This window comes from Colias eurytheme, chromosome 6 (genome assembly GCF_061535395.1).
Source record: "Colias eurytheme isolate Ceu_HAF_F1 chromosome 6, ilColEury1 Martin Lab GWU primary, whole genome shotgun sequence".
NCBI lineage: Eukaryota > Metazoa > Arthropoda > Insecta > Lepidoptera > Pieridae > Colias > Colias eurytheme.
The window spans coordinates 4285855-4298493 of NC_142985.1; the positions used below are offsets into that span (position 1 = coordinate 4285855).

At 34.2% G+C, this 12639-nt stretch overlaps 2 protein-coding genes across 3 annotated transcripts in view; one reads left to right on the forward strand and one right to left on the reverse strand.

Moving 5' to 3' along the window:
* Positions 1–42: 42 nt before the first annotated feature.
* LOC149907585 (dual specificity protein phosphatase 13B-like) lies at positions 43–8941 on the reverse strand. 2 transcript variants are annotated; one of them, XM_090102611.1, is made up of 5 exons: positions 8712–8941; positions 7621–7698; positions 3185–3315; positions 2675–2898; positions 43–2101 (listed from the first exon to the last, which is right to left on the reverse strand). In XM_090102611.1, the coding sequence occupies exons 1-5, from the start codon at positions 8727–8729 to the stop codon at positions 1902–1904; spliced, it is 651 nt and encodes a 216-aa protein (XP_089958737.1). In that variant the 5' UTR covers positions 8730–8941; the 3' UTR covers positions 43–1901. The 2 variants fall into 2 exon arrangements, with proteins under 2 accessions (XP_089958737.1, XP_089958738.1); XM_090102612.1 differs by lacking the exon at positions 7621–7698.
* A 1357-nt stretch (positions 8942–10298) lies between these two features.
* Utx (Utx histone demethylase) overlaps positions 10299–12639 on the forward strand; it is a 45745-nt gene continuing 43404 nt past the window's right edge. The window contains exons 1-3 of the mRNA XM_090102613.1: positions 10299–10511; positions 10939–11044; positions 12056–12164. Coding sequence (XP_089958739.1) covers positions 10441–10511; positions 10939–11044; positions 12056–12164 — 286 coding nt within the window. The 5' untranslated portion in view covers positions 10299–10440. The remainder of the gene's footprint in view (positions 10512–10938; positions 11045–12055; positions 12165–12639) is intronic.

Consider the following 12639-nt stretch of genomic DNA (forward strand, 5'->3'; position numbering starts at 1 on the left):
TTTTAGTAACAGTCCTCCAGAGAAATTAAAAATGCAAATTGGTATGAATAAATATCTTTATTTCAGATAAATATATTACATTCTTACATTTACACAATGAAACAGATGATACTGGATAATCTGAATATTCATTCATGTAGGTACTATAGAATATTCCCTTCTGGAAAATAATACATGGAGATTCTTATCAGATCTGATTTTTAAATAAGCTCTATATTAATAAAAATTATAAATTAAATTGTTTAAGTATCACAGTAACAAATTATTAAAATTTTATAGTAGGTAGGTACTTTCAAACTTTGGTGATTAAATATTTCTAATTTCTAGCATGTCTACATAAGGCATAGAGATTTTAAAGGCTATTATTATCTACATTAATAAAATATTTTTTGCACAAAAATATATGACCTCTGCACAACATATCCAAACATTTTAATCACAACAATATATTGCACTTTTTTTTAATAAATCTCTAAGTAACACTAATAATCTCGATAATAAATTCCATGAAGTGCTATTTCTAGGTGCCATTTAAAATTAGATTTGTAAAATCCCTACTTGATTACAGTTCATACAATTATTAAAAATTAACATAAATTAAGTATGAGATTACATATATTAACGAAATATTATCATAATATATCGCAAACACACAATATTTTACATAAACAGTAAACACATAACTTTAGTGGTAAAGATAGTAAAGATGTACTTTTCTGCCAATTATATAACATGCAGCAAATATATCATATGAGTTGATATATTATGTACTTAGCATGAGCATCAACAGTACTCCATAACCTTCATAATAAATCTCAGTTGTAAATATATCAAGAATAAATTCTACTCTGTGTCAATTTGTTTTTACCCAACTTCCAAAAACCAAAGGATTTAGGATGCTCTATGTTAGTAGTATATGTATAGGTACGTTTAAAAATATTACTACAACAATCTGTAAAATTAATTAAATAAGGCTGAACAAAATATATTATGACGTAATAGATATTTTACACAATGAGTCAAGTCTAACTGAAAACGAAAGATCAATAATCTACATTATTGTCGCCTTGCTTTTTGCACGTGCGCTCAAGTCACGAGTTGGCAAAAAGCCTGATTTTAAACCTTGACATATTTCAAGGGGGCAATGACATACCTACTTGCTAAAAATACTAGAAATTGTTAAGCCATCTTCAATTCTCAAAGTCATACCATAGCTGCCAGTCTTAAAAACCTTAACAATTTATGTTTAAACTGGGAAAAAAATAATTTAACCCATAAAAATTCAACCTAGGAGTTGAAGCAAATATTTTTATGTTTATACAAAATGACTTCGTAATCATGAAAATATGGTTTACAATTTATAAGACGATCAAACATAATATTAATAGAATACTGAGAAGATCTTTGGTATTGTGTTTTAAACATCTCAAAGTTTTTCATATTTGCCATAAGCTAGAAATTTGTAAATTGGTTAAAACATTTAACATTATGTATGTACTTAATTCGTAGTTAGTTCTAACAAGAATAATTATTTTACAATTTAACAGCGTGATAAACTACAAATAGGTACCAACTGAATGGCACATGAGAATTATTAACAATGCATTGTACTTAGGTTCTTATTGCTTAATGACAATTTTCATTACTACTTGTTTTAAATATTGAAACAACTAATATACAGATGTATTAAAATATTTTTCAACAATGCATTATAGGTGCACAGCACATGACACGGTATATGCTTATCAAAATGTTATATTTGCCATGATTTGACACATGATTTACCCAGTTCTCGTTTAGTGGTAGCGACTAGTGTAAGCTCGATCAAGGCTCCTTACTCTTAGGTGTTGGCTGCTAAAGTTATACGGGAGCCCGAGAACTGGTTGCAAGGGGGTGTGATGTCAGCGAGCCCGGCAGACTCTCAGTTCCCTGTCGAGGTCTTGCAGTTGGCGCACAAAGCCTTCATTGGGATGTATGTCACGGCGAGAACGGACAAGGGCCAACGCCTCAGAGAGGGTCATACCACGCTTGATCATGAGGAACGCGAGCGCACATGTAGCCGAACGAGATACGCCCATTAAGCAATGCACTAGAACACGACCTGTGAATATGATTTAATAGTTAGATTTAAAAGGAAAAAATACAGCTTTACACTGAAACAACGAAAATGCACAAAACACGACATTTTGACATAATTATTTGAAAACTAGCGGTCCGCCCCGGCTTCGCCCGTGGTACATCTTTACGTTTTCTCTACATAAGAACCATCCTCGTACTTCAAGGAATATAATAAAAAAAGAATTATCGAAATCGGTTCAGCCGTTCTCGAGTTATGCGCTTACCAACACATTTTGCGATTCATTTTTATATTATAGACTAGCTGTCCGCCCCGGCTTCGCCCGTGGTACATGTTTACGTTTTCTCTACATAAGAACCATCCTCGTACTTCAAGGAATATAATAAAAAAAAGAATTATCGAAATCGGTTGAGCCATTCTCGAGTTATGCGCTTACCAACACATTTTGCGATTCATTTTTATATTATAGAAGATGTAAAAAAATACCAGTAGGTATTCCCTGTATTTTTTAACACAAATTAAGCTTACAATGAGTCAAGTACATTATCAAATTTAAAGATGGGTTAGAAATCACATTACTTTATCTATTTAACTTACCCCTGCTAATTCCTTCATCAATGAAATTGGCAGCAATATGGAAGTACTTTGAAATATCAGTAGATGGAAGATCCATAAGCTGGAAGCCCTTGTATCGAAGTCCAGGGCAATCGCGATAATACAAGTGGTCTGTATCTACTTGAGTGTAGCGTTTGCCTTCAGCCGTGTTCAATACATAGTTAATACCCATGCGTCTTAAAAAGGCTTTATCTTTTGCTGCCACACTGTAAAGAATGTTTCTAGTATTATTTTTGCATATTATGTATGAAACATAATTTATTTGTCAAGACAACATTATTAATAATTTACCACAATATTTTTAAAAACATGCTTCTTTCAAATGATTTAGTAAATTCACTACAATTTTTCGGAGATCTGACGACATAGGAAAGCAGACGGTATTCCTTACCATGCTTACTGTGATATTATAAATACGAAAATTTGTACATTTTTCTTTCTTTATATCTCTTCTAATATCTCTATCTTAATAAAATATTCTGAAAAACTTACGCATCACCAACAAAGAGGCCTGGATAAACTTCATCTAGATCTGGCGTGGGTGTATAAGTGATGCCATCTAAAGGCCTTGACCTATAAGTCGATATAGAACTCAGCACCGAAGACTGAGACCCTCCATACAACTGTAAATTTTTATCATGTTCAAAACAACCACAAAAACACTGTCCCATTTTTTTCAGTAAATACTTGATGAGTCTATATCTACAAAAAATTTTACTCATCTTATCCATTAGATGTTGAATGAAAAAAAAATGTAAACTGATATTATTGTTTACCATTTAAAAATCTGCCTCTTGATGATAATTTAAGTGTTGAACAAAATTATCCAGTGGAAAACACGGAAACAATATTACCACCACCCTGGCAAAGAATACCTCAAGCACGTAACCCTAAAAGAAAAAAGCTATCAAATTCACCATCCCCAGAAATTAAGACATCTAACCGATTCAGTGTTCTCCCCCTGGATTTGGCAGAAGAAAATGATTCAGACAATAATTACAGGAAACCCAGCAAACCACCACCTATTATACTGTACGGAATTGATGATGTTAATCGATTAACAGAACTCCTTGAAAGTGTTGCTGAAAAAAATCAATTTTCTCTTAAAAATATTAGCAGAAATCAGTTAAGAATTAACTGCATAAATGTTGAAATTTATAAAAAAATAATAACACTAATAAGAGAAAATGGAATAATTGGTCATACTTTTAATAGAAAAGACCAAAGAAACTTTAGAGTAGTCATTCGAAATTTACATCCCACAACACCAATTATTGCTATTAAAGAGGAAATAGAATCTACTGGAAACACAGTTGTAGGCGAGATAATTAACGCAAAATATGGACCTGAAAAAAAACCAACCTCAACATTTTTCGTAAACATTGCTCCTGGACCTAATAATAAAATTGTTAAAGAGTTAAAATTTATATATCACCAATCCGTTGTTATAGAAGACCCAAGGAAAAGACGATCGATTGTACAGTGTCACAGATGCCAGCAATACGGACACTCTAAAAATTACTGCATGCGCCCGTACAGGTGTGTTAAATGTGGGGAACCACACAAAACATCCGAGTGTAAAAAACACGATAGAAATATGCCGGCAACGTGCGCTCTCTGCAACGGACCACATCCAGCTAATTATAAAGGATGTGAAATCTACAAAGAGATCCTTGCCAGAAGAACCAATAACAAACTAAACTCGAATTACAAAAAAGATTTTAAAACTCCATCTGAAAATAATATAATCATAGATAATAATAACACTAATAGAGAAACGAAAAATCCGAAGAAATATACTCTCTACTCAGATATACTAAGACAGAAGAATAATGAACAGAAGACTGAAACAAAACAAGCAGATAACTCTCTACTTGAACAAATAGTTATAAAACAAAACGAAAAGTTCGATCAAATCTTACAACAAATGAGTAATCTAATTGTACTCATAACAAAGCTAGTCGACAAAATGTCAAAATGACAGCTCTGAAGCTAGCCACCTGGAACACAAATGGTTTAGCGCCTAATAGAAATGAAATCGAACTGATTCTTAACGAACATAACTTAGACTTACTGCTGGTATCTGAAGCACACTGTACCTCAGCTTCAAACATAAAATTTAATAAATATCAATGCTATGTAACCCTCCACCCAGACGGAACTGGTCACGCTGGATCTGCAATTATTGTGAGAAAGACAGTTAAACATCATATCTTACCAGAATTTAAAACCGACTACATCCAAGCTACTACAATAGCTATAGAAGATAGGACCGGCTATATCAAAGTCTCGGCGGTCTATTGCCCTCCAAGACATAAAATTAGCTGTGAAATGTTCTCCGAATTCTTCAGCAGTCTAGGAAGTCGCTTTATTACAGGAGGCGATTGGAATGCGAAGAACACTCACTGGGGATCACGGTTAACAACTACAAGGGGCAGGCAACTAAAAACTTGTATAGACAATAATAACATGCGTGTCATTACTACTTGCGAGCCAACGTATTGGCCTTCAGATAAGAATAAAATCCCGGATCTACTCGACTTTTTCATTGCAAAGGGTATGTCAACATATTACTTTAAAATAGAATCTTGCTACGATGGTTCTTCTGATCACACTCCAGTTCTACTAACAGCTAGCACCCTACTAATAGAAGAAGAAAACATAAAGACACTTCATAATAAATCTACAGATTGGGATTCCGTTAGAGAATATCTGAATAATAATATTGACCTAAAAGTTTCCCTGAAGACACCCGATGACATAGAAGAATCCACAAAATATGTAACATCGCTTATTCAAAAAGCCTGTATCCTAAACACTCTAGAAAGTAGGACTTTAAAAATACCTGATAATTATCCTCGCGATATAAAAAGGGCTATAGTAAATAAAAGAAGAGCAAGGCGCATCTGGCACGACAGCAGGTTGAGTACAGATAAAACAAAATTCAACAGAGAGGCAAGAAAACTGAAAGATATGCTTCATAATTGGCGAAATAAAACTCTCGAAACACAACTCCAATCGCTGACTGCAAATGCCTCGACGAATTACTCGCTCTGGAAGTTTACAAAAAATTATGATCGTCCACAGAATGCTAAACCACCAATAAAAGGAACGCAAGGCTGGGCGAGGACACCAGAGGAAAAAGCAACCTGCTTTGCCGAACATCTAGAAAATGTTTTCCGTCCCAACAAAGAGACATTCACTGGACACGACGATGAAATCATTAATGCCCTTCAAGAGGATATGCAAATGTCTCTCCCACCAAAACCAGTAACTACCGCCGAAGTATGGAGGAAGATAAAAGATCTTAAAGATAAAAAAGCGCCTGGTATAGATCTTATAACCAAGGAAATTTTAAAGCAGATGCCCCGTAAGGTTATAGTATTCCTGACCATCCTTTATAATGGAATTATAAGGGTTCAACATTTTCCTAATCTCTGGAAATTATCAAACATTCAGATGATACATAAGCCTGGCAAACCGGCTAATGAGGTATCATCATATAGACCCATTAGCCTATTACCGATACTGTCAAAAGTATTCGAAAAGATTTTGTTATCCAGAATGCTTACTTGCCTCGCAGTGAACAATGCTATTCCAGATCATCAATTTGGTTTCAGACAGGAACATTCCACTATTGAACAGGTCCATAGAGTAGTTGAAAGAGTCCGGAAGTCACTAGAAGAAAAGGAATACTGTTCATCGGTGTTTTTGGATATCCAGCAAGCTTTTGACAAAGTGTGGCACGAAGGTTTGCTATACAAATTAAGGCAAAATCTACCTCACAGCTTTTATCCACTTATAAAATCCTATCTTAGTGAACGTCGCTTTCAAATTCTGGAAAGTGGAAAGACATCAAACATCTACAACATCAGAGCAGGTGTGCCACAAGGTTCAGTGCTTGGACCAGTACTATACACACTTTTTACAGCTGACTTACCGCTTACTGAAAACGTTACTACAGCAACATTCGCTGATGACACAGCAATACTAGCAAGTAGTAAGGATCCGGCAATTGCATCAAAAAATTTACAAAAAGGTCTCAACGCGATCACGGACTGGATGGAGAGGTGGAAAATTAAAGCGAGCCCCTCAAAATCGGTACACGTCACCTTTACGCTTCGAAAAGAAGATTGCCCGCCTGTAAAGCTTAAAGATTCTACACTACCACACACTGACAGAGTCCGCTACCTCGGGCTACACTTGGATCGACGTTTGACCTGGAACCACCACATCAAAGCAAAAAGAGAAGAAATAAACATTCGCTACCGCAGCTTGTACTGGATACTGGGCCGGAAAAGTCGCCTGTCACTGGACAACAAACTACTGATATACAAAAGTGTAATTAAACCTATATGGACATACGGCATTCAACTATGGGGTAGTGCCAGTAATTCATCTATCTCGCTACTGCAACGACAGCAAAATACTATACTGCGAACTCTCAGCAATGCCCCCTGGTTTACTACTAATGCTGAAATTCAAAGCCACACTAACATATGCTCTATAAAAGATGAAATTAACACGCATACAAAATCTTATGTTGCCAGACTAGAGAAACATCCTAACAAACTAGCAAGCCAACTGATAAAAAGGTCCTACCACAAACGTCTTAAAAGAAAAGATGTAATCTAGCTTTATTACTTGAAGAGCAGTGGTCCTCACTGGAGGGCTCGCTCTACATGCCAAAATTTGCCTGATAACACATCCGCTTATAGCGAAAACCGCTGATTGCAGATGAAACAAAAGAGAAAAAAAAAAAAAAAAAAAAAAATTTAAAAATGGTCTAGCTAATTTAAATATTTTTATTAATTAACTATTAATGATAATGATCCTTTGTTATTAAGCAGTTGTTTTTCGTTTTGAAAGCCACAAACACTGGTGAAATATAAACAAAGCACACACAATTGTATTATATTGATAAGTACCGTTGAACTTCTTAGATGCGATCCTACCCGGAGGTCTTTAGCTGCGCTGTATGAATGATATCTCGGGTATAGCGAGTACTGCCAATAGAGGGTTTAAAATTTTCATCAACAAGCTGCTATTGTGAATTCATACAAGTTATTAAGGTGCATAAATATGAATTGACTGTGCGTCTTCCATTTATGTTAAAAAATGTAATTCAGTTTTAGATATCATTAAAAGTTACATATTGAATACTACTTTTTATGGAACAATTAACTAATCTTTAACACAAGCTGTGTTAATATATAAACACAAGCGCAGAATATTAATTATAGTTATCTTCACCTATATTATGTAAAATTAAATTATTATAAAATTATTCTTAAACATTTACAATAAATTGCGGTTTACATATATCATTAAATCATAACTTAATTTTGGAGAAATAATTGACTGAGGCATAATAATAATGTGGTTTGCAGTGTATTATGCGAAAAAAAAATAATTTTAATTAAATTTCAATGTTCATAACTCACTGTTGAATAATGATTAGATTAACTTTAAGTGTCTAATATTTGAAGTGTACTGCATGTAGCATTATATTTTTCAAATGTTATAAAAGCAGCATTGAACTTATATAAAAATCGGGGACTGCCACGGAAGCTATTGCATAGCATGCCTTCAAGCCACACCTTCGCCGTGCCCATCGGAGTGGGGAGCGTGAGGTTTTTTCGTTACGGAATTTCTGGATTCGGCCCCCGCGCTAAAGGCCCGCGATTGAAGCTATGCAATAGCTCAAAATTATAAAAAAAATATACATATCTCAATATTATTGAGATATTTTTCTCATTTAGTAATCAATATCTCATTACAAGACGTCTATAGATAGGGTTTAAATAAAGATGTATCATTTACGTCACAGAAAGTGATATGCCTCCTTTTAGATGGCTCATAGTCTCGACCTTGAATCGATGACTGTTATGTTACAAAAATAGTTCTAGGCTATTAAAACCTATTTTTGTTGTATTTTACGCGGGTGAAATTATGCGATTAAACTTATTGAATGTGTGTCGTATAACGTCTTAGAAGAATATTATGATAATTTACTTACAGAATCCCTATAACTCATCTTGATGCGACTTTTAACACCGAATGAACTCTAATACAAATATTTTTATTTTTGTAGACTTCTCCACGATAGTTAAGGCCTTCTTTGTACTTTAACAACCCGAATCTCATTACTTAATTATGAATAGATATAATAATACTATTTATTTAAAATATACACTGTTCTCTTCAATTTATAATAAATCTATCAAGCGACACAACACTTATCCATGATCCATCTGATTAATAAGTGTCAACCTCAGTGTCAACTGTCAATTGCTGTCAAGTGACATCTGACAAGGAAACATGACATATTGCACCAGGTGTTGCCCGCTAAATGGGAACGAGAGCTGCATAGTTTCGTTCACGTTTCGTTCATATTGTAATGGCTACCATTCATTAGCAAATAAGTGGAGAAATCGGTGTGTGAATGAGAGCGCCGCGTTTGTGTTGTGTGTGGACGATACATATTTGTCCACGGATGGGTATGGCTCGATGTTGTTGGGAAGTTTTAATGAATTCTAGGCATTATATAACGTACTAGACTAGATTTCCACCCGCGGCTTCGCCCGCGTTCGTCTGCATAGTTCCCCTTTTCTGTGGGATTTCCGGGATAAAAAGTAGTTTAGCTTAGCAACCTACATACCAAATTTCATTGTAATTGGTTCTGTATGTAGTACTTGCGTAAAGGAGAAACAAACATCGATCCATCCATCCTCAGAAAATTTCGCATTTACGATATGAGTAGGACAAGGCCGTAATACAGCTAAATCGCTGCCGATTTTAACTGTGTAATTTTAGAATTCAAGCAATCGAATATAAACGTTCTGACTACACAGAGGTCAAAATGAGGTGACAGTAACTATGCGCAGTAATCCCACCCTCATTTCACTCGGCGCAATTCTTAAACATCACCGATTATACCTATATAGTTGAATGTTTCAAGTAGTATCTAATTTATGATAAAAACTAGATTTCCGCCCGCGGCTTCGCCCGCGATATCAAAGTAAGACCCGCATAGTTCCCGTTCCCGTGGAATTTCCGGGATAAAACCTATTTTATGTGTTAATCCAAGTTTACCTCTATATGGGTGCTAAATTTCATTGTAATCGGTTTGGTAGAATTTGCGTGAAAGAGTAACAAACACACACACATCCTCACAAACTTTGGCATATAAAATATTAGTAGGAGTAAGATAAGTAGGATTACATTTAAAAATAAACTAAACAACCATCCGAAATAGACTCATTTTAAATATAAATGTCACAAAGCTAAAAAAATGTTGTGTGATTTTATGAAACCACGGTAAAAGTGAAACTGTTCGAACGGTTCCGAACACTGCTTTGTGTAGCGCATGTCGCGTGACGGTCGGCTGCCGAGTAGGTATACCTACTCGGCAGCCGCGATACACGCGACATGCGCTACACAGACCAAAAAGTTTGAGACGATGTAATAAAAGTTTCACTTTAAAAAGCAACGGTAAAGTTTTTCGTTCTGATACTTTATTTTCTACTTCAATTATTATTTATCTATGAAATAACATGTCATTGTGTCAATTGTCAAAGTCACATCGCTTGACAGATTTGTATTTGTACGCTTTTGTCAGAAATTAGGTAAAAAGCGTAACAGTGATTTTTAGTGCAAATTATTTCAGCAATTTGTGAATGAAGTGTAAAAGATTTTTAAATTCTACACCCGAATTTTCATGACGAAGAATTTAACATTCCATTTAGATGAAGATGGATGAAAAAGAAGAATTGCATCTAACCTCTCAAGAGTTACAAGTGCTATCAGAACTTGACAGGTGCCGCCTTCTTGTTATTGTTTATAAATCAAAAGTTTTTAAATAAATTTAATCTCCCTATTATTTTCAATGGGTTTAAAGTTATACTTGTTGGTATACTGCTACCAATTAAGACCTTTAACCACTTACTCTAACGGCCCTAAGGAATTTCAATCTTGTTTGGGTACTCAACTTTCATATTGTATGTTCTACGACGCTATCGTTGCAGTAGCATGTAAAAATGACATTCTTTTATAAGTGAAGTGCATATCTGTTAAAAATTTAAAATCTAAATATTAAAATTAAACATTGTTATAATCTATTTAAATACCTATAACATTGCTGCAACAAGTCCTGATTACCCCAATTTAATACCGATAAAACTGCAAAATATAGATGATCTAATTTACTGCTATATTATTTCATGTAATTTGTTATAATATTTCAGTCGCCAGTTTGGTTTCCTGAAACTACGAGGCAACGAACATGGCAGAACCCGTGCTCTGGTCCTCAAAGCTGTCAAGTATCTGGAGGGGATGTTGGTGCAAGTTAAGGTATCCATAATATTAACAATAAGAAATTTTATAAAGCATTTGAATGCTACAAAACTAAATATTTAAACCAAATATTAACAATATGAAAAATAAGTATTAAAAAGGGTAATAACTTTTTGTGTGAGGTTAGCTGTATCATCCACACCAAGTTGAATTATGATTGAACCTAAAACATCCACTATTACTCACAAATACTTGAGCTTTCTATTGGTAACCTGAATATGAAAATTAAGTAAGTAGTGTATAAGCAGTTTCCATTACAAGACTGAAAATCTTATCTGATATTAATGTTTATTGTCCTAGAAAAATCCCAATTATGTTTTATTATTTAGAAAGATCCTTGTGAAACTGTTTTTTTATTAGGAGTTATAAAAATTTTATATGTAAAATTCTCGTGTCACAATGTTAGTCTGCATACTCCTCCGAAACGGGTGGACCGATTCTCATGAAATTTTCTGTGCATATCGGGTAAGTCTGAGAATCGGCCAACATCTTTTTTTCATATGTACTACGGGCGAAGCCGGGGCGGACCGCTAGTAATAAAATAAAAGAGTTTGTTTTCTCACATCAGTTACATAAAATAAGTTCACACATTTTCAGTACATATAAGTGTGAGACTGGTGCCTAAACTAGTTAATAGAAATTACCTGTATTTTAGGTCATCAGACTTAGTCCTCACTTAGTTGGAACACATTTTCAATTAGTTAGGACATGGTGTAACTGTAGTAAGCAGCTAGAGGTTGAATAAAGAAACTGTCCTAGACTTTAAATAAATCATGGGTTTTTCAACCAACCTACATTGACCGGGTGCACTGATTTTGATGTTTCCTTTTTTTATCTGAGGGTTGTTGCCTACTGGTTGGTCCTATTTCAATTTTGTCTAGTTCTGTCAATTTGAAAATAGTTTAATTTTCTTTGTTAAAAAATATACAGCCATACATTCTTACAAACTCTCATGTTTATAATATCGGTAGTTATAAACTTTAAATACTTAACATTTTATTTATTTAGGAGGAGGAAAGAGCATGTTCACCTGGGGCGAGACGAGATATATGTATTGATCCAAAAACCTACTGCAAGTTGGGACATTTCCATCTCTTACTAGAAGATTATGCTAAGGGTATGTTATTGATTTTAATATCAAGTAATTTATAGCTGTATATTTTTTTAAATTAAGTTGCATTCAAGGAATTCCTGATGTCGGGTAATTTGGAAAATTGTGAATACCACTTCAGAGCATTGTTTTATTGTGAATATTGTGAAGGTATCATATGAAAATGAACAGGTTTGTAAAAATAGCATTCATATTTGTTTAATCAGTGACTAGTTATGTATTAATTTAACATTATTGCATTTACCCGTCATCCAGAATTACCCTAATGAATATAGAATTAGGTTTGGGAAATAATTATATTGAGTAGGTATGATTTCTACACTAATATTATATAGAGGAAAGGTTTGATTATTTGTTTCATTGAATGGAATAGGCTCCGAAGCTACTGCACCAATTAAAAAATATATTTTACCATTAGAATTATTATTTACCTGGGTCAAAATTTGTTTATTTTGGGCAGGTTTTCAATTACCATATTAGA